This window comes from Scophthalmus maximus, chromosome 6 (genome assembly GCF_022379125.1).
Source record: "Scophthalmus maximus strain ysfricsl-2021 chromosome 6, ASM2237912v1, whole genome shotgun sequence".
Taxonomy (NCBI): Eukaryota; Metazoa; Chordata; class Actinopteri; order Pleuronectiformes; family Scophthalmidae; genus Scophthalmus; species Scophthalmus maximus.
Genome location: NC_061520.1, coordinates 5,473,828 through 5,498,937, shown reverse-complemented (window position 1 = coordinate 5,498,937; position 25,110 = coordinate 5,473,828). Strand labels below are relative to the sequence as shown.

The 25,110-nt window shown below is 44.3% G+C and overlaps 4 protein-coding genes across 8 annotated transcripts; all 4 read right to left on the bottom strand.

Annotated features, from left to right (window-relative positions):
* Positions 1-230: 230 nt before the first annotated feature.
* LOC118309107 (deoxynucleotidyltransferase terminal-interacting protein 1) lies at positions 231-3,759 on the bottom strand. Of its 2 annotated transcripts, none has more exons than XM_035630837.2 (13): positions 3,377-3,759; positions 2,834-2,904; positions 2,587-2,683; positions 2,391-2,489; positions 2,223-2,282; positions 2,078-2,134; positions 1,647-1,705; positions 1,525-1,567; positions 1,326-1,384; positions 1,057-1,117; positions 889-960; positions 547-602; positions 231-455 (listed from the first exon to the last, which is right to left on the bottom strand). In XM_035630837.2, exons 1-13 carry the CDS (start codon positions 3,449-3,451, stop codon positions 347-349), a joined length of 918 nt encoding a protein of 305 aa, XP_035486730.1. In that variant the 5' UTR covers positions 3,452-3,759; the 3' UTR covers positions 231-346. The 2 variants fall into 2 exon arrangements, with proteins under 2 accessions (XP_035486730.1, XP_035486731.1); XM_035630838.2 differs by lacking the exon at positions 3,377-3,759 and adding an exon at positions 2,992-3,127.
* A 673-nt stretch (positions 3,760-4,432) lies between these two features.
* pcif1 (phosphorylated CTD interacting factor 1) lies at positions 4,433-12,237 on the bottom strand. Of its 4 annotated transcripts, none has more exons than XM_035630832.2 (16): positions 12,107-12,237; positions 10,280-10,444; positions 10,044-10,168; positions 9,785-9,910; positions 9,267-9,451; positions 8,978-9,135; positions 8,752-8,899; positions 8,587-8,670; positions 8,407-8,506; positions 7,948-8,107; positions 7,700-7,869; positions 7,449-7,535; positions 7,163-7,347; positions 6,956-7,049; positions 6,685-6,860; positions 4,433-6,593 (listed from the first exon to the last, which is right to left on the bottom strand). In XM_035630832.2, exons 2-16 carry the CDS (start codon positions 10,410-10,412, stop codon positions 6,245-6,247), a joined length of 2,280 nt encoding a protein of 759 aa, XP_035486725.2. In that variant the 5' UTR covers positions 10,413-10,444; positions 12,107-12,237; the 3' UTR covers positions 4,433-6,244. The 4 variants fall into 4 exon arrangements, with proteins under 4 accessions (XP_035486725.2, XP_035486728.2, XP_035486726.2 ...); XM_035630835.2 differs by having other exon boundaries at positions 10,280-10,440; positions 12,107-12,210; XM_035630833.2 differs by having other exon boundaries at positions 11,286-12,202.
* Positions 12,238-13,240: 1,003 nt separating this feature from the next.
* On the bottom strand, positions 13,241-19,251 carry zgc:77375 (uncharacterized protein LOC402927 homolog). The gene is made up of 9 exons (XM_035630836.2): positions 19,102-19,251; positions 18,247-18,438; positions 17,810-17,922; positions 17,331-17,424; positions 16,936-16,969; positions 16,231-16,405; positions 15,926-16,102; positions 14,666-14,843; positions 13,241-14,107 (listed from the first exon to the last, which is right to left on the bottom strand). The coding sequence occupies exons 1-9, from the start codon at positions 19,156-19,158 to the stop codon at positions 13,922-13,924; spliced, it is 1,206 nt and encodes a 401-aa protein (XP_035486729.1). The 5' UTR covers positions 19,159-19,251; the 3' UTR covers positions 13,241-13,921.
* Positions 19,252-20,514: 1,263 nt separating this feature from the next.
* Positions 20,515-24,520, bottom strand: isy1 (ISY1 splicing factor homolog). The gene is made up of 11 exons (XM_035632122.2): positions 24,385-24,520; positions 23,787-23,809; positions 23,348-23,399; positions 23,182-23,247; positions 23,030-23,072; positions 22,602-22,714; positions 22,298-22,415; positions 22,025-22,147; positions 21,603-21,718; positions 21,262-21,351; positions 20,515-20,781 (listed from the first exon to the last, which is right to left on the bottom strand). Exons 1-11 carry the CDS (start codon positions 24,385-24,387, stop codon positions 20,674-20,676), a joined length of 855 nt encoding a protein of 284 aa, XP_035488015.1. The 5' UTR covers positions 24,388-24,520; the 3' UTR covers positions 20,515-20,673.
* Between the last annotated feature and the right edge of the window lie 590 nt (positions 24,521-25,110).

Here is a 25,110-nt window from a genome sequence, read left to right as displayed (position 1 = left end):
ACTCTTTACCCGTCGCTCAGGTGAGTCCTCAGGACCAGGACCAGGACCATTTCTGAGGTGTGGACTATGATGTTTACTGTTGTCTCAGAAAAAAAAGCCGATTAAAAAGTGTAAAAAAAACCCACAACATATAACTAAAAAAGATGTAAAACCCTAAAATCTCACTAGATCTAACCTGGACCAGTTTGACCTGGTCTGCTCCGGTCTAGGTGATGAACACATGACATATATTTGGGTCAGATATTTTTTTATTACACTTTAAAAAAACAAAACAAATGATGAGGCAGGAAGGAATCAATCAGTTCAGGATATGGTGGTCACATGATTGTAAGGGGGTGGGGAGGGGTCAAAGGTCAGCATCTCTCTGAGCCTCCATGGCTCTTTGCATCTTCTCCACCATCCACAGTGGAACTGTGAACGGCTTCATCTCGTCCATCCTGACGTCCGGACAGTCCCTGAACACACACATTCAATCAGTTAACTAGATAACTGGGAGAAAGGGAAGTAGTTACCATGGACACAGATATGACGTTTCACTACACTCACTTGTAGTCGTCACTGCGGGAAAGATCCTGGATGTCCTCTTCAATCAGCAGGTAGGCCTGAACAAACACACACACGTTACTGTGGTTCATTCAGGTGCAATTGGACAGAGGTTTCACAGTTAATTCACTAATCGTAGAGGACATCACCTGCCTGTTAATCAGTTGTTGTTGTTTTTTTGGGGGGGGGGTCTGTATCGTTTTTAGTCAATCACTATGTTCAGTTTTCACAACAATACATACATAAATATGCAGAGTATTGTGAAAAGTAAATGTTTTAGTTGACAATAAACAAGTAAAACTAAACAAACTCAGACCTGAGGATTTTATATGATCAGTTACTCACCATCTTCCCTCCTGTTGCCCTCATGTGATGTCGCTCTGCCAACCACTGCTTGTCCTTTGCATCCGCAGCGTACTAACACACACAAACACACAGGTGAATATTTAGCTACTGACGTTGGTGCAGTATAACTGCTGATGTTTCTGTGTGCGTGCGTGTGTGTGTTGTTACCTTGAACAGGTCGGAATGTTTGATGTAGATTCGTCCTCTGGTCCCGCCCATCCCCAGCGCCCTGCACAGTGACATCACAGTGTCAGGTGACCTATGCCCTCTCCAGTTTTGTCAAAGATTCTGTGATTCTCAGATCGGAGCTTCTACATTTCTCATCACTAACAAGACTTGTCCGTTTCTCCTTTTTTTTTTTTCATTATTCTCAGCAACAAACACTTAAACACTTTCAGTAATTATATAAACGTGTAGTTAACGTGTTGTAGACCCACTTGTTCGCTCTGGAGCCGAGAACAAATGTACTGCTCTCATTCAGTCTGGATGGATCCCACTGAAACACAGACACACAAGTGGTTCATTAGAATGAGGATGATTACCATGAGGAGGAGGAGGAGGAGGAGGCTGGAAGAACTTTATGCACAGTCTGTGGTCTGTCTTCACACCTGTTTGATGAAAACGTCTCTGACTCACCTTTGGTCCTTCTCTCTTGATGGGCTCTGGCTTAGGCTTCCCTCTGAGGACACAAACAATTCAGAAGGTTGTTAGGGTGTAATATACCCGGATACAGATGATGTCACCTGTCAAGTACTCACTGAGAGAAGGTCATAGGTCGATCAGATGACACGAGCGCAGCACTGGGACGAGTTTTTCTCTGAGGACACAAAATAGCCAGTTAATGACACCTCTGCCTGTCTCGAACCGATCACACATGTCTGTCTCACACCAGTCACCTGTCTCACACACCTGTCACACCTGTCCGTCTCACAGTTATTACAAAAATGGAAAATTCTTACTTTACTGGTTCTGTAGAAATATGGTTAACCTGATAATTTAATAACTTACTTATAAGACGTGTCATTACATTACTGGTTCTACGCGGGTTCAAATAAAGGGAGATATTTTCTCATGTTCTCTAAGAGTGGTTCTGTTGAGCAGCTCCTGACGCAGTCAACACCTTCAGTGTTGCAGCTGCATATGAAGGTATCACAGCAGGCTGACAGTCAGAGGTCAGAGGTCACGCTACCTTCTTAAGGAGGGGGCTTCCTCTCTGAATGCAGTCTTCATCAGCAGCTCTGGCTCTCTGTCAAGACACAAAGAACCAGACCCCAATCAGAACCATGTTCTCATCTGCTGCTGCGGATCTGAATGGCCAGAATGAGGGCTCCTACCTTGATTGCGATGTCTGACCCTGCCCTCTTCGCCTCCCCCTCTGGAAACAGCTGTTTTGCCTGTCATCAGAGGCAACCATGGTAACCACAGAGACACAGACAGGAGGTGAGTACAGGTGGTCACATGATCGTCAGAGTCAGAGGTCAGACAACACAAAGTGACCTTACATGTTCCAGAGTGTTCCTGCAGGCCTCTCTGATCAGCTGGTCGGTCTGGATGTCGTCCCCCACGTTCTCCTTCACATTCTCTGCTGCCTTATCAAAGAACTCCAAAAAAACAACAACAACATGAACACCTGCTCACACCTTGTTACACCTGGTCACAAAATTCATTTTTATCACAATGTCTCCAGTGACCTCTGACCTTCTGGTACTTCTTGAACACAGCCATGATGTCATCGTTGAAGCTGGGCTGAAGCACGGCTCTCAAGAGGTCCATGGACACCTGAGGATCTGTGTAGCTACACATACATACACAAACACACATACGCGTGAGTTTGAACCTGTATTAACAATATTTACTGTCTCAGTCATCAACAAAAAATCAATAAAAAACCCTGTGTAAACCAATATCATAAACTGGTATACAAGCAGTATAAACCTGTACCGACCTGACGGCCATGTGTGAGCGTCGTCCTCGTCTGTGAATCTGTCTGTGTTTGATCATCATGTTCCATGGTTTCTAGAAACACACAGAGAGAAGCATCAGAACAGACGTTCCATCTTTCACCATATCCGAGTGAGCTTCGGTCAGTGGGAACATTCACACCTATTGGTCCGGTCTGTCCTGGTGACATGTCCTGGTGACGCTGCAGTGAGAACATGTTCTTCGCCTCACAGAACCACAGTGTGGATGATAACTTCTGCTTGTAGAAATACTGTAAATGCCATGATGACCAGTACAGTGACCAGTTGACCTGTGTGATGATGACCTGTACGTCAATTTCAGTTTGTTTGTTGTTGTTTTTTACTGGTTTTCTTTCATTTGTCGTTCGTTTAAGCTACAATGAGACACGAGTCGATCACTGTGTGTTTAATGTTTAAACATGGGGTAAAATTATATTTAAAATTTAAAATTTTATATAATATCTAAGTTCGGGGTGTTAGCGGTGGGCTAAGCTAACCCATTGACCGCCGTTCGCTCAGGGTCTCACCGGGGTCTGCTCCAGCTGCTCCTGCCCGTCCTGCTGCAGCCAGTCCCGGTCTCCCTCGCCTCGGTGGGCTCCCATTGTGGAAACTGTTCCGATCCCGTCTAGTTCCGATCCGGGTCAACCCGAGCTTAATCTACGGGGGCTGCGCTAGCCTTTTGCTAACAGTAGCTAAAAGGGGTAACGCTATTTAGTCTCCGGCTGACGTGATAACCGGTTTCCGGCTGTTACCAGAGACTCGGCGCTCACAAGACACAGACTGATGATTGTCGATAAAATGATAATCAATAATCAAATTAATAATTATAAACCTACAACTAATGATGGACTGTTTGAGGTTTGTTTCCAGGAAGTGACACCTTTCCGCTGATGGGAAAAGGCAGCTGTTGCTATACATCCGGTCTAATTTCAAAATAAAAGCACCCCGAATTATCATGGAACTAGTTTGACCCCGCAACCTCCAATGAACTTATAAAGATGTTTGGCTGCGGTCGAAAAGTTACCTCTCCTTTTCTACCGCATCTCCTTTCCTCCCCACGTTTCCTTTCATCACTACTTTTCCTAGGCGTCGGTGGAAACCGTCATGGATGAGGTCAAGGGAAGAAGTTAGGGGTTAGGAAAGGAGAACCTGTCTGCACATTTTATGGACTGCACGTACGAAAGGGTTTATTAAACTAACTTTATTCAAAACAGAAGATACTTACAGTGACCTACTGATACAATTCAATATAGTTTCCAGTTAAAACAGAATCAGGTCCTGAGAAAAGATGTTTTTTTAGTTTTTCTCCAGAGAAACATTTAACCATCAGTTACTCACAGGAAGGAACAACCAATAATAAATTAATGAAACACTTCAATTATTGACATGACTTCAAAATGTCACAGTTTAACATTAGGTCATTTCATGTTTAAATCCATTTTCACATTGTCAAACAGCTGTTTTGTTCAGCATGAATCTGGTTCAAACAAGACTACAGTGGATCACCTGACGTCTCGTGTTTACTGAAGAACGTATGATGATTGTGGTGTGTGCGGAGAAATCAAACAAGGACTCTCACTGGGTTGAATATCATTGTAAATTTTTTACTTGAGTGAAGCTGCAGCTTGTCCGCAGACAGGACGAAGACTGTATTTACATTCTGCAGCTGTGAGGACACAAGACGGGAACCGTCCTCACGTCACATGAGACGGAGAACAGCTGAAAACCACAAACATGTTTATTAAAGACAAACAAACTGGAGACCGAGTGTCACAGAACAGATTATTCATCATCTTTCAGGAAAACTCATCATCACCACAATTATTTGTTTTAATTATAATAATTATAATTTAAATATTTTGAATTTTGGAAAATTCCCTCTCGGAGATCAAACAGAGCTTTAATTTCTTTAATTACACAAACATTAAACTACAGTTACACTTTTCTTACATAACAACTGAGACGTTATTTCATCACAGGAGTTGTGACGACATGAAAACCTCTCAAAACAATTATATGATATTAACATAAAGAAAAAAAACTGTCAGATGTGAACCAGAGAAAGGGTTTTCTTATAAACTGTAGAGGTTAAAGGTCGGTATTTCTACCATTTCATCACATTTACAATATCACAGGATATTTATCTCGCAAGAAGTGTGATAATTAGATCTGATTAATTCATCCGCTACAAGAAAATGTCTCCAGTTTGTTTTCTTCGGTCAAAGTCGTGTGGCTTCAGTCCAACGTCAGCATAGCATAGCAGCTAGCTTTGCTTAAAGGAGACAGGGCCTGGAAATATTCAGGATTACAAACTTGGTTCTGAGTCCAAAGGTTCATGCACCAAAAAAAAAAAGAGCTTAAGTTTATAAAAATACGCTGAAGTTTCCTGCGTTTCGACGTCAGCATCACTTAAACACATTTCTACTTTTACACAAACATTTTCTTCTCCACACTTTGGTTTAGTTCAGAACAAATGTCGTGAAACAGGAAACAGTTTGTGTCTTAAAAAACTTTAAATTAAGTCAAATAAAAAAACAAACTGACGAGGAAACGAACATGAACCGACCTCAGGTCAGTTCCAACTGTACAGAATCTACAGGGGCACAGACGCCTGAAAGAGCCGCTCATCGTCCAATCAGAGGAGCCGATCAAACTTCCAAGAAGTGTCGAGGCGGGAAGATGGCGTCTGTGACTCAGCCATCTGTCCTGAACGACCAGTCTGAATACCAGTTCTGACTCCGCCTCCTTCCACCAGTAAGTATGACCTCAGCGTGGATGCTCTGCCACCCACTCCTGCCTGCTGAATACTCAGTTTCGCAAAATGCACCCTGGCAGAAGGAGGTTTTTCCCCTCTGAAGCAAGCGCAAGGATTGGCAAGCCGTCGTAAGGAGGAAGGGCCTTAAGCAGGACATCACTGGATTTGAGTTCAATAGAAACAATAGCTGCCATGTCAACCAATCAGAAGTCCTCCCGCGACCCAGAGGAGCAGTGACATCACAGATGACATCACACAGGTGAATGATAAGGTTTTTTATTGCTGGAGCTGGAACACGTGATTGCCCACTATTTTACTCTAATCTCATTGGCTGTGGGGCTTGTTGCTACACAACAGCCACTGCCACGTCTGGACACGAACCTAAAGCTCCAGATGCAGCGATGTCAGAGCCTCGACCAATCAGAACAGAAGTGAGCAGGGAGATAAGCCAACTAAACGACAATAGGGTTCAGTGTGGCACGCTGACAATGCCCCCTGCTGGCGGCGAAACAACTGAATTGTGGGTATGTTGAGAGAAGCTGAGGATGTGCTACAGGTGCTGGTGAGGGACAATATGAAATAAGTAATGCTCTGACACTGCAACAACAGGGGAGGGGGCTACACTACAAGCCCCACCCCTCTACACGGGGGCCACCTTGTCCGCTGGACTGCTGCTGCTGCTGCTGCTACTGCTGCTGCTGCTGCTGTCGTTGTTGTTGTTGTTGTTGTTATTGTTGTTGTCGTGACTCCCTGGTGACATCACACTGCCCTGCGTCTTCTCAGAAGCTTTGGGGACAGAGTCTTTGTCTCCAGGAACAGTGTGGGCGGGACCAGGAGAGGACAGGGAGGAGGTGCGAGAGGAGATGGGGCGGTACGCCGCTGTCAGCTCAGCCAGACGCTCTGGAGTTGGAGCCCACTTCGCAAAACCAGCGTCGTTCTGAAGGAAGAGTAATGCAGTACCGTGCACCGCCCGATAGTACATCTCCTCCCTGCAAACATACAGACAGACCACAACGCAGTATCAGTACAGTGTGCAGTACAGTGTGTAGTACAGTGTGTAGTACAGTGCAGTATTGGTACCTCTTGCAGATGTGTTGACTCCCCGACCGATATTCGTGTTCGTAGGCCGGGACGCTCAACTGGTGACGGAGGAATTTACTTGCTTCCATGCGGGTCAGGGCTGGGGTCACGGGGTCACGCCACTCAGGAACGATGACGATGAAGGACAGAGGCTCTGAGGACTGGACCAACAGCTCCTGGCAGAGAGAGAGAGAGAGAGAGTCCACATCGTGTCACCTGGACGTTCAAGATCAGTGAGTCCAGCTCAGCTCGGACCAGCAGATGCACTTACCTCAAAGTGTTTTACCATGGCCTCCATCAGCTCTTCGCAGAACGGAGGGTTGGCTTCAAACGAGCCGCTGACTGGAGAGAAGGCCAGGAAGTGCCTGAAAACACACACTCAGTTACTCATACTGTGCTGACAAACACCATCATGTGAACTCATTAGACACAACTAACAGGTCATCCCAGTCCAACAGCTTATTAACGCCTGTCTCACCCTCTGGATCCGAAGAAGCCATCGCTGTCGGGGAAAGCAGAGCAGAACTGTTTGAAGTAGCAGTTGAGTGGCGAGGCGAAGCACTCAAACGAAACGCCAAACTGCCGGTGCAAGGCTTCAAACACCGTCACTGGCAATGCCCCCTGCAGGCCCGTCCCCTCGTTGGCACCACTGCCAAACATCACCTGGAGACACAGATGCACTTTGTCAATCCACCAAAGAACCGAGTCCTAACACCTGCCCGAAAGCAGCTCAAGGCCGATTGGTTAACAGAGAGTTAGCTGACCTGGTATCTCTTCAGGAGGCACCAGACTCTGGACAGAAACTTCTCAAAGCGAGGGTCGTCGATACAGCTGTACCTGTACAACAACTCCTGGACACACAGACAGACAGAGAGACAGAGAGTCAGCGTAAAACTCTGAAAAGCTCAAAGGCTGCTGCAAGGATTTTTATATGAAACATCTGCAGGAAGTGATTGGATGACAACTCAGCAGTGTGGGACACCTGTTACAGAGTAATGTCGTCATGGTAACTGACCAGTTTGCTGAAGTGACCCCTGTTCACTTTGACCATCTCTCCTCGGAAACGCAGACAGGCCACGTCGTTCTCAAAGTGCAGCTCCACCCGGGGGAGGGGTGGCGAGGGAATCGCCAGACGCATCGGGTAACAGTAGACCAGTCGGGACTGCTGGGGGGACGCACATGCCTCTGAACACACAAAACACACATGTCAACAACACTGCACAGAGCCAAAATGTGTGTGTGTGTTTGTGCAAGTTTGTGTACCTGTGGGCGGGTCCTGCAGCATACTCAGGTGTGTCTGTCTCAGGCGGCGGCTGTACTCTGCAGACAGCTGATAGATCTTGGAGCAGATTCCCTCCACAGAGTCTTTGGCGACAGCGGTGACGTGAGGACCACACTGTTGCCTCAGGTGTTCCAGTCGGTCCTTCTCACACACACACACACACACACACACACACACACACACACACACACACACACACACACACACACACACACACACACACACACACACACACACACACACACACACACACACACACACACACACACACACACACACACACACACACACACACACACACACACACAATGTGATCAGCTGACAGCTCTGCTCTTCTTTTCACTTTTCATTGACCTTGGGCCTACTCTTATGAAATACTGGTGACCCAACATGTTGATAATTGTGTGCACAGTGAGAAGAGGTCAAAGGTCAGCTGTTACCATGTAGTCCTCCTTGCTGGCGGAGTGATCTCGGCGCAGCCAGCTCATGGTGTCTTCAGCGTTCCACTTCACCACCTTCCTGCTTTCCGGACTCGCATTCCTGCACAGGTCAGGGGTCCCTAAACATCAGTTGATGACCAAAGCAGAATAACGAACTGTAATTGGTCTGCTGTGACCTACCTGGAGTCAATCATCTTCTTAGCTGCTTCAGCGTATTTAAAAAGCAGCCTCCGGGCCTCCTCTTTGTACTTGATACGAGACAACCTCCAGTGAGACAGACAGGCAGAGGTGAGACAGGGAGGAGGTGACACAAAGACGCAGGCAGACGGTCAGATAGACAGGTACCTGATGGGGATGTCGTTCATGACCTCTCTGAACATGGACGGGGAGATGACAGGGTCACAGTCGCTCGGCAGTAAAGGGTCATGACCTTTGTCAATCACTTTCCTCTCCAGTAACCAACGGTTGAATGACTCGCGGGGCGGATCAATACCTGAAGTCAGGCAGTGAGACAGGCAGTGAGACAGGCATTCCTATAACCCCCCCCCCCGGCTTTTGGCTGACGCTTTACCTTCTCTCTGGTGACAAAGCTCATGGTAGTGTTGCCTCAGCTTAGTGACCAGCTGTGCTCTCTGCATCTCAATCTCAGGGTGGGGGGGCAGGTGATGGGGGGTTGGGGGGTGTTCTCTAATCACAGCGTTGGTCTGAATGTCCAGGTCCCAGTAGATACTGACGACAACAACCAGCAAGGTTAGCAGTTGTAAAACCTATTCAAACAACATGACACCAAGAAATGCGAAACAGGAAGGAGCATGGCCTCAGTACTATAAATGAAATGTATTATTATTATTATTACTCACACAGCTGGTCTGTAGGGGGCAGGGGTGGGGGTGGGGGTGGGGGCGGCTGGGGCGGCGGCAGGGGCAGGGGCAGCGGCAGGACTTGGGGTCGTGGATGTAGCTAATTGGGCCTGTTTGTCCTCAGGGCCAGAGCTCCAGGGTTTGAGCCCGGGGGTGCTGGGAGAGATGGGCGTGGTGGGCTCTACCTGGAAACAACAGACACAGGAAGTTAGATGAGCCAGTTCCTCATGAGTCATTGAGTCGGCTGGTCATATGGTGAGACCAAACGTGAAGTCTGACATCACTCGTGTGAGTTTGGCCACTGCAGTAACTGGAGAACTGACCGAGACAGCTAATGCCAACTTCACAGTGAAGTAACATCACCTGGCGACGATAAATTTGACCTCAGGAGGATCTCTGCGCCAACAGGTTTTCACAACATGGCGTCAGGGAAACACTTTTTCGCACGTGTTTTCATGTCACCCTGCGTGGAGCTACAGCAATTGACATGATCAGGTGTGTGGGTGGGCTGTTTTTACCTTGGCTCGTTTGAGGCTGTTCGGCCCTGCCCCCTGTTCCTCAGAGCATCTCCTCTTCCTCTGACCGTTACCAAGGTTACTTTCTCCACCCTCTGCCGGCGCCGCATTAAGACCTAAAGGATCGGACTGTTGACAGACAGGTCACGGAGACCATTATATAAAATATAATCTAAAGAATACAGTTATGACTGTGTGTAGACAGGAAGCGATGTTAAACCTGCTGCCAGAAGACAAACTTTAGAGAGAGAGAGTGACTCACGATTACGTCATGTTGACCCAACACAGGGACCTCCCACAAGCTCTGATTGGTAAATCTGTTGAAATAGTACGGACGGTTCTCCCTCCGTGACCAGCACTTAGACCATCCAGCCTGGACCAGTTCATCTGACAGACAGACAGGTCAGAGAGAGAGAGACAGGTCAGAGACAGAACAAAACTTAAACCATCCAGACAGGACCAGTTCATCTGTCTGACAGACAGACAGGTTAGGTGTACCTGGGAGCTCAGGTGGTTTAGACGTAGTGGACGGAGACAGGGGCGGTCCCTGAGAGGAGTCGGTGGCAGGGGCGGAGGGAGCCAGAATCACAGCTGCCTCCCCCTTCACCGATCCCTGGCTGTCATTGGACATCTCGGCTGCTCGTCAAAATGACATCGACCTGCCTGGACAGGAAGAGATAAGATAAAATAAGATAATTTCACTGGTTTGAAATTAAATGAATATTGTACTTGTAAGTGTTCAGGTGAATTTTTACAGTGGTTGAGTCCTGAGGAGTGTGTGTGTGTGTGTGTGTGTGTGTGTGCCAGATCAGAGGAGTGTGTGCCTTTGATCCTTGCATCAACGGGGATTGTGTGATAGATTATCAAGAATCAAAATGAACATTCAAACCGTGCAACAGATATGACAGTTATTCACTAATCAACAAGCACATGGGCTTACAAGAAGGACATATCCAACAAGTCAGATGCACCCAACTGTATCTAGCGGGACATTGTATCATAACTCAGTAATACTGATACAGGCTAGAAGTCAGCTTTGACATCTTTTAAATAGAAAGAAAAACAACTCTCCAAATACACCTTCTGCCAAACAGCCACACTGACAGTGTGAATAGAGACATGGGCCAGGTTGGAGAACCTGGGATTATATAAATTAAAATAATTAATTAAACCAGCTGTTAGTTCTGCGATTGATCCATCTGCTGATTTATTGTTTGAGTTAACGTTTGGTCCATTAAATGTCTCCGTCTTTATCGACGTCTTCAGATGATTGACTCGTGTTCAGTCCACGGACACGAATGAAGCATCAGATTCATAAAGTCATTTTTTAAAATTAATAATGACAGCAGCACCAGAAAAACAGATAAACTACTGATTTAATGGGACAAGTTGTTTAAAGTGTCAATAACAGTCATTTGACAGATAGAAAGAACAGTAATAAAAAACATTTTTTTAATGTTTCTGACTTTTGTCAGCGGACGATTTTCTGATCAGTTACACTTACATCAGTTAAACTGGCAGATTTATTGACTAGCGACATTACATGTGTCAAACGGTGACGCTGCACCGGACGGTTCCGTGTCTTCTCGGGTTAACGTGACTTTAGGGTTAAAAACAGAGTCTCTGACACATTCCAGATCTTCGTGACGGAGGGAAAATGAAAGTCCAGGCCGATCAGCAGTGAGTCATGGCGGGCAGAATTTGGCGGGCAGAGGCGGAGAAATCACTGTTTTAAAATCGGACCCCGAAGATCGACCATCATCGGCTAACTGCGCCACAGTGTTTCTGTGTCAGATCGAAGCGCCACGTTAGATCAATTTCATCTTTCCTGATGTTGTCCGTTCAACGCAGAAACGAGCGCCATGGTTACACGCATGCGCCTGGAAGGCTTTCCGAGAAAAAAAAAAAAAAACACGGCGGGGGAACAGGGGAAGGAGGGGGGAACAACAAAAGGCTGCGGCTGCTCCTCGGGAGCCCCGGCTGTTCACACGACACGGCGGCGGTCGGTCCCGGTCCACTGCGGGACCAAACTGCGCTAAAGTGGTTCTAAACGCACAGAGAGGGCGCCCGCCCGAAGTCTACTCCGCCGTTAACGGCCATTTCGCGCTGCCAGGACGGAGCGACAGCTGTTGTTTGGGCGCCACTTCTCTCACAAGATGGCGGACACGCCCCTGCCACAGCAGTGCGCGTCCTGCACAACATTTTCTGCTCTGCTCCACGAACCGAGCCGCTCAGCGGACCGGTAACCCGGTTCATGTGAAGGCCCGGACCTTCCGCCGCGCCCGGGTGCAGTCGGAGTGGCTCCGCGGGGCCGTTTGCCCTTACCTTGACCGGTTAAGTTGCGGAGAGTTGCGGGTTCTGCGCGTTAGTTTCGGGTCCTCCGCTCCGCTCCCTCCCCGCCTGCTCAGACATCTTTACAGGGACCCGGGTTGAGGTACTGCGCATGCGCGGCGGATTCCCTGCTTCCTGTTCAGATGTGTCGCGTTCTCGCCGCCATGTTGAGCAGGTCTTCAAACGACCTCAGATACTCTGCTGGTTCAGGAACAAGTGATGTCGTTGTGAAGAATTACAGAATGATAAAATCCGAACTCAAAAAGTAAAATGCTCAATTACAAGGACGATAGAACAAGGTTCTTAGGGGTGCTTGAAATCCTTAAAAATGCTTGAATTTTAAAGTTGTGTTTTCAAGGTTTGAAAAGTGCATGAATTTTGCTGAAATTGTATCTGATTTTTTTTTCACAACAAACACATGACACATTTTAAACCATGTGTCCTTTAATTTATTTGTAGAAATATGTCATTGACCACATCTGTAGGTGCTGGAAAAGCATTAAAATGTACCTTGAAATTCATGAAAAGTGCTTGAATTTGACTTTGGAAAAGGTCTATGAACCTTGGATAAAAGAGTAATGTACTGCCCCCCACACACACAAACACCAACACAGTACTTATACTTTCCTTACGTCTCAAATATAAACATTTTTCAAGACAAAATATTCACGCTCAATAATAATTATATGGGAAAAATATCTGGGTCAATCTTCAGGGACAATAAGTAGAAAATGGAAATTGAAATCTTTAATATTCGTGACAGCTGATCTCAACATCTGTGGACGGAGGTCATGCAGTTTGACTGAAAGCTCCAGAATATTTTACATTTGAGGAGATCGTAGTGTGAACTGATATTTCCAACGAAGCTCAAGGAAAACTTTAAACAAACGATCATGAACGAGGTTTAAGTTGTTTGTGACGATGTTCACTTTTTACATGGTACATCACCATGGTTACCAGGGTTCAGAGAGACCACTGTGTCTTTCCAGTGCCAGTGGATTTGTCCATGTTTTCAATTGGTCACATGCTGCGAATAGCGCCCCCTTTTTACAGGAACGGTCTAGGAAAACCCTGTGGAGCTGATAACCACCATCATGTGTATGAAACCCAACACTAACCTGTAAACGGTTTAATTTTTCATGTTCATTTTATTTCATATTTCCGACAGAATAAACTCATCTCTTCTTTCTGTGGTTTATTTTTTCACCATGTGTTTTCTTTTCAATTAACTGGACGATGCTGTATGATGAAGTACAACAGTGATACCAAGGTAACAGATAAAAATATGGTCATGATTTAATTCAAGTTCAGGTTTCTGTCATTAAAATGCGAAAATATCCCCTCAAAAACTTATCTTAAAAAAACTTTGGTTGATCAGTTTGATCATAAATTCATGTGAAACTCTTTTAAAGTAGACGTGCTTATTATCATGTTAGTCAAATAAAAAGTAGTGACATGTTTACAGTCCACTGATGAAATGACATTACACACGTGAGACGTGACGTAAGTCACATTCTCACAGCATCAGTCATCAGTGGTTACAGTAGTTAAAGTGTTAAACTTGTTGAAACCATCTGCAGCACGTCCACTTCAACATTTAGACTCGGCTACATGTTCAGGTGTTTTACGGACCAGATCCAGCTGGGACCAGGTCTGAGGGGTACCAGACCTGTTGTAAAGTTAAACTGTCTCATCTGAAAAATATCAGCACTTAATAAAGTCACTTTAAACAAACAGTCAGCTCTTGAAGTATCCTGATGAACAGACTCAACCTGATGGGACTGTCAACAGTACTGTACTGCTGACGTGTCAGTGCTCAGGTATAACATAGCCCTCCTCCTGCAGCAGCAGGTCAACTGCAGCCTCTACGTCCGCCACCACGTGACTGGGCTGCACCAGGTCCGGCTCCAGGACAAGGTCTCTGTGACCGTCGAACACTGTCTCTGTGATGGTGGTAGGCAACGGGAAGCGAGGGTTGTAGACACCTGTGCACACCTAAGGATAGGTAGGATATACAACATAAGAAGGCAGCTCCTCATTTACTCGACATGAACGTCCGCAGACGAGGACCTCAGACGTCTGTGGGAAATGTTGGACATCAGATGATTAAATCTGAATTGTTTTAGGACGTTTGTTTGGAGACATCTGAGTGAATAATTATGTCCTTCAGTATCAAACCTGAATCACAGAGTCTGACTTTAGTGAGGGCAACTTTATTGTTACTGACAGACACAAATAACCCCAAAAATCTTCACATTTTGCATCTTGTCAAAGTTCCAGTTTGAAAGAACCAGGAGGATCGATCAGATACCGAATGAAGTCTAGTCTTCATCATGATGTTTTCACCAGTGTTTAGTTAGCTGACACTGGAGGAGAGTCCGCCATGTTTCTACAGGAGCCCAGAGCGGACAAACCCTTGCTCTACAGAGGGCCTCTCATGTTTTTATGTCAACTGAAGGCCACCGATTTTTGCTCACATTCATGAAGGGAGGAGTGATGCTTACAAATCCTTCGCACTGGTCCTTTAAAATATAAAAAAGTGTCTGTTCTTACCAGTAGGGAGTGACACTGAGCAGCAGTGGACACCAGCTCCTCCTCTGGCACTGCCATCGTCACCTGACTCACTGTTCCCTGGGCAACAAACTTGGTGCTGGTTGCCATGGCAGCGTGCTGCTGAGCCAGGTAACGGTTATACAGGTTAGCACCGTAGATGTCTGTCATCAGGTTGTCACTAGGCAACAAGAGGAAGATGGTTTGATTACCGGATGGCATAGACGTGGTGTTACACACATTTTTGTTTATTTGACGGTGTTACACAGAGCTTGGTTATTTCATAGTGCAGACGATGTTATACAAAGTTTATTTATTTGTGTAGACGTTGTTACACACAGTTTGGTTATTCGACAATGAAGACAGTTACACACAATTTGATTAATTGAGTAGGCGGTTTTACACACAGATTGGTTATTCAACAGACGGTGTTACACACAGATTGTTTATTTGTGTAGACGGTGTTTCACAGTTTGGTTATTCAACAGAGTTACACACAGTTTGGTTGTTTGACAGTCTACAAGGTGTTACACACAGTTTGGTTGTGTCACAGTGTAGACAGTGTTACACATTTTGGTTATTTATGTAGGCGGTCTTACTCCCAGTTTGGTTGTTTGACGGTGTAGACGTTGTTACACACAGATTGGTTGTTTGACAGTGTAGACGGTGTTACACACAGTTTGGTTATTAAACAGTGTAGACGTTGTTACACACAGATTGGTTGTTTGACAGTGGAGACAGTGTTACACAGTTTGGTTATTTATGTAGGCGGTCTACTCACAGTTTGGTTGTATGACAATGAAGACAATTACACTCAATTTGTTTATTTGTGTAGGCGGTTTTACACACAGATTGGTTATTAAACAGTGTAGACGGTGTTACACACAGTTTGGTTATTTAACAATGTAGACGTTGTTACACAGATTGGTTGTTTGACAGTGTAGACGGTGTTACACACAGTTTGGTTATTGAACAGTGTAGACGTTGTTACACACAGATTGGTTGTTTGACAGTGTAGACGGTGTTACACACAGTTTGGTTATTGAACAGTGTAGACGTTGTTACACGCAGATTGGTTGTTTGACAGTGTAGACGGTGTTACACACAGTTTGGTTTTTTAACAGTGAACATGGTGTTACACAGTTTGGTTGTTTGACAGTGTAGACGGTGTTACACACAGTTTGGTTATTTGACAGTGAACATGGTGTTACACACAGTTTGGTTGTTTGACAGTGTACATGGAGTTACACACAGTTTGGTTACCCGATGGCGTAGATGGTGGTTATCCGGTGGTTGTTGTTCTGCAGCCTCAGCAGATGCTCGGCGTACTGATATGTGAGCAGACTGGGTTTTCCTAGCAGTGCTTGGTACTGCAGCTCCCGACCCGTCAGCTTCCTGTAGACGGACTCTAGACACAGTAGGAACATCCCGTGACCAAACCTACGGGAAAAAAAAACAGCGGGGTCAAAACTCTTAGCGCCACCATCCTGACTACGTCTAATACTCATAACATGACATGTTAACTAAACCGATCACTTATTGATGTATTGTTTTGATTTGTTGGTTACCGTGGAGACGGGGCCTCTGCCATCCACATCAGGTCCATATTACAGGCGAGAACTGGCAGTTGAGTGGACAGGTGGGCATCATACTCATAGCCAGGACTCCCATTAGTCAAGAGCACGTCAATCAACAGCTGCAGGTTGGTCTCCCACCTGACCGGCTCCCCGAACAGTATGATTGCTATGGCAACACAGGGAGTCAGTGAGGAAAAGTCAACAAAATAAGAACAAGTAAAAATTGTTTTAGATCAAGCTCCTCTTTCTCACTGTGACAATTTATCATTCATTTTAATCTTATTTCATTAGAATTAAGCTTGTTTATATTTTATTATTTATATATTAATATTTCTGTCTTTTGTTTTCCTTTAATGTATCATGATACATTTTGTGTTTTTTAACAAACTTAATTAGTTAAAACAAAACATATTTCCCTACCAATCATTTAAACTGTATTTATTTTTGATGAGAACACGCTGACAAGGTGCCCTATTTAACTGATGACACAATGAAAATAAAGGTGAATTAAACATAAAGAAATCTGAATAAATATTGTTTCTGATCTGTGAAAAGGTTCGCTATATTAACGAGGTACGTCATCGCTGACACATCCAAATCAAGATTTAAAATGTGAATTAGAAGCAGTGACAAAATACTAAAACAAAACCATGAAGCACTTTTGTGTAGTACTGTTGTGTAGTTGAGTCGAGTTACCTTCTATTTTGGGAAGAGTCTGCAGATGAGTCGACTGAAACAGAACAATCACTGTTGAATCACAGATGATTAAACTGTGACTAAATTTGTTACCAACCTTTCTTTTCATAATATATACAAATAACATATACAAATAAAATTGAATTGAAAATCTACAGACAGAATCACTGACGACAGGTGAGGAGGTGAAATACTTTTTTTGGACTATCAAAAACATAAAACGGCTGACAGAATTAACATGATTTATAGTGTAGTTGAAACAGCTGATTTGTGGTTTTAATAACATGCATGTTGAGTTCTAAAAGAGGATGTCTGCAGTTGTTCCTGTTTCAGGGTAGATGAATCCTCCTTCAGCCTGCAGAGAGTGTCAGACCTGACACAAGATCGGTACTCACAGGTAGTTTGGGTCTCCTGTTGTGGTCCACCATGTCGAGCAGATGGTGATGATCTCTGAGCTGCTCGATGGTCACCACATTCTGGAAACCCAAACTGATGACGACATGGTCAAGACTTCAAAACTCAAACCGACTAATCAAAAAAACTGAAAACGTGTCAGTGTTTTATTCTTTTTCTTACTGTCACAGGATTTTGTCTGAAAGTCAGGGACAAACTGAGATGATAAATTCTAACATTTTAACACAAAATGTGAAACAATGAATATCACATTCAGTCGTCAGAATACGAACAGGCTTCAGTGTTTGACTGAAGGTTTAGATCAACTGGTCAACTTCTCCTGACTCATCCTCACAACAGTTTTAAAGATGTTTACAACCGAGAGCATATAGTGACACTGACATCATTCATGACCTGTGGTTGTTGGGAACGTCACAGGTCAAAGGTCAGTCAGAGGTCAAAGGTTGACCGCGAAGGATACGTGTTGGCGATGTCCGTCACTGGTCCTTGTCCCGACACCAGGACACATTTATCATGAAAACCCTTCAACATCTGCAAAGGACTGTGGGAAAGAACCACCTGTTCTGGGGCGATCTACAAAGAGAGAGAGGATACATGAGTGCGTTGGTCCAATCACAACACAGTGAAACAAATTTCTGAATGAAACATAGAACAACATTAACAAAAAAATTTAATCTGATATAATAACAACTTTCATTTTGTAAATATTCCTACTTTTTTTTTTACAAACAATTGAATGAAAAAATTTGAAACTAATGGAAATAAAAACTTGATTTGATTTAACAGATTCAGTCCAACAATAATGAATAGAAATAATCAACAGTAAATAATTGATTCCATTAATAAACTACAGTTAAATAAACAAAACCCTGTCTGTTCTCCACCTGTCAGTCCTACCTGGACTTCCAGCAGATGAGACAGCTGTTGGGCCTTGTGATGTCTCTGACAGCTTCCTGCATTGGTGACAAAGACGACAGGAAATAGGAAGTTGTTGTTTTGGTCCAGAAGCTTCCGAAAAGCTCGTCGAGCGGCCGGGATCACTGCGCCACCACGTAGCAGTACGCCGTCCACATCGAAGAGGACACCCGCCTGGTGGCGACAGAGGCAGAGGGTGAGACCGTGACAGACAGGTGAGACAGACACAGACAGATGGGTGAGACAGACAGGCAGTGAGACAGAGACAGTCAGGTGAGGCAGAGACAGACAGATGAGACAGACAAGTAAGACAGACAGGTGAACAGAGACAGACAGGTCTCAGCTCTCAAAAGGTCAAATCTCTGGCTCCTGTTTGTTTTCATTGATCAACTTGTTCAATATCGTTTATTTTTGTGTAAAAAATGAGAACTATTTCTTAAATCAAAATAAAATATGTTAGGGGAGTGAGCCCGTCCACACACAGGGACACAGTCCCTGATGTCTAGACGTTGTTCTTTACATTAAATATGTTTAAAGGTGACAGTGACATTTCATCTGTCTACATCACGACTCTTTCTTTGATTAAGTCACCATCTGACAATCCTAAACTTCATGGGTACACAACTCTGCCCCTTCAATGAAGCAGTCCCCATAAAGAGAGTGACTGATCAGGTTCATGTACATATAAAAAACCATCACACTATCTCACACACACACACACACACACACACACACACACACACACACACACACACACACACACACACACACACACACACACACACACACACACACACACACACACACACACACACACACACACACACACACACTGACCTGTCGGCTGGTCGACATGCTTCTAAGCGTCTGCTGCAGGAATCCTCTACTCCACATGACGTCTGTTTGGCAGAGAGCTGCCGTCTGCTGCTGATTTATACTGACAGAGCTGTGACATCATTAGGGGGAGGGGCAACAACACGGCAGTGATGTCTGTCAGATAAACTACAACGCAATCATTTATCCGTATATATAGAGTATGTTGTTGTTCGTCTCATGACGGAGTAAACAACAAAAGAAACTGGAGACAACCTGACGGCATGTATACCTGAGTGCCTGCTCTCAAAGATGAGCTCAGCTCCACGTGTAAGTATGAGCCATTATAATTTATAATAACCATTTGAATCTGTATTTAGGCAGCACTTTTCTACACAGGTGTTAACTTCAACTAACTAAGTTGTTGTGAAACCCCCGACTGTTTAACCAGCGACTCAGACTGAGGCCTTGTTTCATTCCTCAGTAGTTATACCGCAGGTTAGATCCATAATCAATGATCCATGGTCAAAGTTAAATTTATAGATAAATCTGCCAATTTTAATCTGATTTAAACAAAAGGACACTGAAGGCTCAGTCTGTTCAGAGCATGACGTCAGTCAGCGACATGGTGGCTGGAAAATATCAAATATTTGGTTATGAGAGGAAACTTCAAGATGAATCATGACGGACATTCTTAATCTGGGGGAAAAGAAGTCCTGATCATTTTTGACTGGAACAGATCCAACGATTCAGTGTTTGAGCTGCAAAAACTGCGGGCACACAAACACACACACACACACACACACACACACACACACACAGATGCTCACGCTTTTACACACACTCACGAGCTGCTGATTAAATGCGGCTGACAGCAGTTTTCTTTCACATGACATTGCATGCAGCATTCAGCCATTAATCAACCAATCACATGCTGCAGCAGGCTGCCACCAATCAACCAATCAGCTGCCAGATTGAAACCACATGATGAGACCTATGGAGGAGACAGGCCGACGAACCTCAGGCGAGGACACAGACTTTGTGTGTGTATGTGGTGATGCCAATGAAGCTCTTTGAATTTGAAGGTGAGAGAAACAGGTTTGAGGTCAGAGTCCCTGCTGATTAGTTATCGATAAGTTATCAGATCAATCAGGTATCAATCGGTTCCTCAGGATGTCACCTAGTTACCGTTCTTTAACATTGATAACCCCTTTGTCCACCATGGTTCTCAAAGTTTCTTTCTGTTGTGTTTGTTGGGTGATTTCATGCTGCAGACTCTGGGATCTAAAGTGGGTCGTCCCCTAAGAAGAAGGTCGGTGGTTTGATCCCCTGCTCCCCCACTCCACATACCAGTGTGACATTACCCCTGACGGCTGTTTGCTAAGTGGGTCTACATGTGTGTGTGAATAAACCCTGAGGTCAATGAAATGAGAAAGGTTTGATATAAAAACAGTTCGTTTATTATTAAACCTTGAAATTCAAACAGCAAAACAACGAGGACAAACTGATGTGAAAAAACATTTAATAGGTAAAGATATTTACATCAACATACAGATAGGTGGGGGGGGGGGGGGAGAGATATGACAGAAAGACGGGTTAGAGTCCCAGCAGGGTTCTGGCCTCTTGACTCTGAGCCTGAAGAGTCTCGCTGGCGTAACGCTGCAATAACTCCATCTTCTTCCTCCTGACAAGCGCCTCCTCCACCTGACAGACAGGTTACACAGACAGGTCAGAGCTGTGAGACAAGTCCCAAAGAGAGACGAAGAGCAGTCTCACCTGTGTGTGTGTGTGTGTGTGAGTGTGAGTGTGAGTGTGTGTGTGTGTGTGTGTGTGTGGTGTGTGTGTGTGTGTGTGTGTGTGTGTTACCATCTATGTGAGGAGTCATTTCAGTTTTAAAATATCTTTGTGAGGAGATGTCTGCACTGTCCTCACAAGTATAAAGGATTATCGGAGAGTGCAGACTTGGTTTCACTTTCAGATTCGAACCAGGTTCATGTTCATCCTGGGATCCTGACTCTGGTGTTATGTAATGTCAGTGAGCGTCCTCACTTGTAGAGATAGACGAACGTGTGTGTGTGTGTGTGTGTGTGTGTGTGTGTGTGTGTGTGTGTGTGTGTGTGTGTGTGTGTGTGTGTGTGTGTGTGTGTGTGTGTGTGTGTGTGTGTGTGTGTGTGTGTGTGTCACCTCTTTCTGTGAGGGAACAGGTACATGTGCGATGAAGGCTACTCCTCCCTCCTCTCCCTCTGGCTCCTCCCACCTGTCGTCATCATCGGGCTGCACAGTGACACAAAACAAACACGTGAATTAAACCTCCATCTTGTTTCGGACACAGATTTCATATTTACCCACAATCCTCGTCGGTCGGAACAGTTTTAATTTATGAGAGGGTAGAGCGTGTTCGAACTGACACCGAACTGACACCGTAATATGTGCATGAGAACTGCAAACCGGTGACGTCATCAGGCACTGAGGTCAGTGCAGCATCTGATTGGTTGAGTGTGAAGCAAGTTAAAGGGAAAGTTCACCTCATCCTTATGGATGGTATAGATGTTCTCCTCCTCCTCTTCCTCCTCGGGAAGTTTCTCTCCGGCCAGACGAGACTCTTTCTCCGTTTTCCACTTCTGCACCGCCTCCACAACAACTACACACAAGATACACACATATGGAGAAACATGCGGTGATGTAGTGAGTGTCACTGATTGTTTTTCTACTCAACATGGTTCTCATGTAAGACAACAACCATCACAACTGCGTCTCTACAATCAAATTTTTTTAATACTTGAGACTATGAGAAGAAACTCAATCGTGAGGTTCTGATTGTTAAAAATAATCTGACTGTTATGAAGCTGTGAGTCACATGATCAGCCTGATAGAATTATATATTAACCTGAATAATTTGAAGAATAAAAATTACTAGATAATTAAACAATTTGTTAACTAATCTCACCTTGTTTCTCGTGCTGTGCCTCCAGAGGGAGGAGGACGCCATCGTCCTCGTCTCTGTACCCGTAGTACTCTGCGTCCACTTCCTTCATTAGCTCCGCCCTCGTCCTTCTCAGTGCCGGGGCAGCTGTGAGTCACACGATAAATGAGGCCCAATCATGGCAGAGTACAGTACAGTGCAGGTTGATATAATAATAATAATAATAATAATAATAATAATAATAATAATAATAATAATAATAATAATAATAATAATAATAATAAAAGGTTAACTTACGCTCCTTCTCGAACAGCTCTCTGACTCCGGGCAGGTCTCTGGCTGCTCCAAAGTATTTATACCCTCTGTTTCCTGGAACCTCCTTCCCCTCGTGGTCCAGCATCCTTGGTCCGAAGCGCTGAAACGCGAACACATCATCAGATATTAGATGACCATTGTTTTCATTATGGATTGATTTACTAGATATTTTAATCCAGCAACATAAGTATGTTTCCCAAAACCACACATTTCTTGCAGACACCAATAGTTCCACAGCCGCCACTGGATCAATATCATTATTGATATCATAATCATCATTATTTACCGCATAGTCGGGTCCTCCCAGCTCTTTAATCCGGACTTCCCAGTGACCTTTCTCTCTCAGCAGCTTATTGATCTCATCATTCAGATCCCGAATCCTGAACTCGCCCAGACCAGCTGAAACCAGACAGACAGATCAGCAACAGACAGACAGGTTACTTACAGACAGACAGATAGGCAGACAGACATGTTTTATCTGTCTTCATCTCTTCCACACAGCCTTTGAGCCTTTTGGCCACATCTAGAATCAAAAGCAATACCAGTTAAATTTAACTTCTGATGACGATGAACATAGGTTTCATGTCATTAAAAAAAAAAAAATATTCGTAATATAGAGGAAATTCAGGTTTTACATCAGCAAAATACAGAATGTGTCAGAATGAGATGTGATCTGTCTGTGGCTGGAGTGTTCAAGTGTCTATTTAAACTCACCGTTCTGAATCTGAGCCACTTTCTTTGAGATCTCACTGATGATCTGAAACACACACAGATATGTGACGACTACTGCAGTAACACTATAGTCAGTATTACTTAAGACAGTACTACTACAGTCAGCACTGCAGAATGTAATGAGGTGTGTTTACCTGTCGTCTCCATTTCTCAGCTTTCGGAAGTTCACTGCACTCTGACGCCAGAAAAGGTCTCCTCTCCTACAGACAGACCGGTCAGAGAAAGAGAGGTCAGACAAACAGGTCAGAGATAGAGATAGAGAGAGAGAGGACAGACAAAAAGGTAAGATAATATCCTCACCCTGACTTTTCCCTCCTCCAGCTGAGCCTGTCTGAATCGAGCCAGAGCCGTCCTGGGAGACAAGAGCAACAGTAAATGACAGGACAGCAGAACACGGCAGAAGAACAGTGGGAGGAAAACACGACAGGAGAACAGTGAGAGAACATGATAGGCAAACAGCGACAGGAGAACAGTGGGAGAATCACAGCAGACAGACTGATAGATATTTCAACAAGGGCTAAAAACAATAATACTCTATATTATGTTTAATCTGAAAATTATGTTCTCGATTAATTCATTGGTGGTGAGAATGTTGGTTCCAGGTTCCGGCACGTCTTCAGACGTCTCATCTGATAAACTGTACAAAGCATTAGACAGTAATGACTGTGGACAAGCAGATGATTGGACGGGTGCTGGAGGACGAGCGTCCTGACGGGGGACAGGGTGATGCTGCACTTACATGGCCTTCTCAGCATTTCTCGCCTGGAGACACAAGAGACAGACTAGTTAGGAAACGGCAACAGAAATAATCTACAGATAATAAATAAAAACACCTCATGAACTGTCTCTTAAATCAACACTAGAGCTTCAGGACAGGAAAACCGCAGAATCACACCAGACTCCATTTGAAAAACACGCATTTTAATACAGGATGTGATCGAGCTGCGACTTAAAACAACAATCTAACGGAGAGATTTAAATCTCACTTTTTGAGGAACCTGTTAGACATGTGCACTTTACTACAGTTTATAAATGTAACCCTGAGTCAACATGGAGCTGAGACGGGGACAGAACGGCTGCAGTCCGTTCAAACCAGACTCCATTCAAAAAGTGATAGTTTATCTCTCATCCTGTGCCCGGGCGCTGTGACCGGCTGAGACAACTGAGAGAAGACTCGGTTCTGATCACGGACGTCTTCTAAAGCGATCGGCAAGGCATTTTTAAGTTTCAATGACGCTTTTAATGTTGTGGACGTTCACTGCTACACCAGTTGAAGCTAATGGCTAAAAGCTAACGAACTGCGTATGTGAGGTACATGATAAAAATCCGATTCTCACCATTTCTGTTCTTTGTTTGAATGTGAATCTTTAGCAAGAACCAACAAACTTCAGCTTCAAACGATCCACACACGCCAACATTGACAGGAAGTGCGCCACCGTCTTCTTCTACTGCTTCCGGTCCGCTGAACCACTGCTCTGCTGCCTCCCACCGGTGGAGTTCAATAATACAACACAGAACAACCGTACCTGGTGCAGCTGCTCGAACAACAGACGACACATTCGGTTTTCGAAGTGTCATGAAATTTGAGGAACTTTGGGAAAAGTGGATTCTGTAAATTTCCTGGAAAATGTCCCTTTTTGTTTTAATGTGAAAATAAAAAACGCCCCTTTTTTAAATTTTCAATTAACATTTGTGAAAGTTTCTAACTGCAGATTAAACTCTGCTACTATTTTAATCTCTAACATAAAAGACTTGAATACCAAAATAAAAATGGTTTAAAAACAACAAAGGACATGATTTTGTTTTTGTATTATTTCGAAGTGAAAGACCTCAGAACAGAGATAAATTGTTTGACCTGAGAAGCAAAATTGTTTTTTACGTAGTTAATTTTACAGAAATAAAGTTAACTTGGTTTTCACCAAGTGAAAACTAAATAAATTTAAAATTAAATTTAAAACAAAAGAATTAAGCAAATACAAGTAATTTACAATTAATAATCTACAAAATCCCCCAAAATACAATAAAATAACCTTCTGTATGATGTCATATTGACCAAGAAAAAA

Bases quoted from the DNA above. Each gene is read 5' to 3' on its own strand.
- zgc:77375 (XM_035630836.2), bottom strand. From the start codon at position 19,158: ATGTGGAGTAGAGGATTCCTGCAGCAGACGCTTAGAAGCATGTCGACC. The intron at 16,970-17,330 runs GTGAGTACCGAT...GTTCTGTTTCAG, and splicing joins ACAGGAGACCCAAACTACCT to TCGACTCATCTGCAGACTCT. The intron at 14,844-15,925 runs GTAACCAAACTG...CTTGTTGCCTAG, and splicing joins ACCACCATCTACGCCATCGG to TGACAACCTGATGACAGACA.
- LOC118309107 (XM_035630837.2), bottom strand. From the start codon at position 3,451: ATGGGAGCCCACCGAGGCGAGGGAGACCGGGACTGGCTGCAGCAGGAC. The intron at 2,490-2,586 runs GTCAGAGGTCAC...GTTTTTTTGGAG, and splicing joins TGTTCAAGAAGTACCAGAAG to TTCTTTGATAAGGCAGCAGA. The intron at 1,568-1,646 runs GTGAGTACTTGA...TTGTGTCCTCAG, and splicing joins CGACCTATGACCTTCTCTCA to AGGGAAGCCTAAGCCAGAGC.
- isy1 (XM_035632122.2), bottom strand. The intron at 23,400-23,786 runs GTAAGTGCAGCA...CTTGTCTCCCAG, and splicing joins AGAAATGCTGAGAAGGCCAT to GACGGCTCTGGCTCGATTCA. The intron at 22,148-22,297 runs GTAAGTTAACCT...TGTGACTCACAG, and splicing joins AGAGCTGTTCGAGAAGGAGC to CTGCCCCGGCACTGAGAAGG.
- pcif1 (XM_035630832.2), bottom strand. From the start codon at position 10,412: ATGTCCAATGACAGCCAGGGATCGGTGAAGGGGGAGGCAGCTGTGATT. The intron at 9,911-10,043 runs GTGAGTCACTCT...GTCTGTCAACAG, and splicing joins TGGGTCAACATGACGTAATC to TCCGATCCTTTAGGTCTTAA. The intron at 7,348-7,448 runs GTCAGCTAACTC...CTGTGTCTCCAG, and splicing joins GCCTCCTGAAGAGATACCAG to GTGATGTTTGGCAGTGGTGC.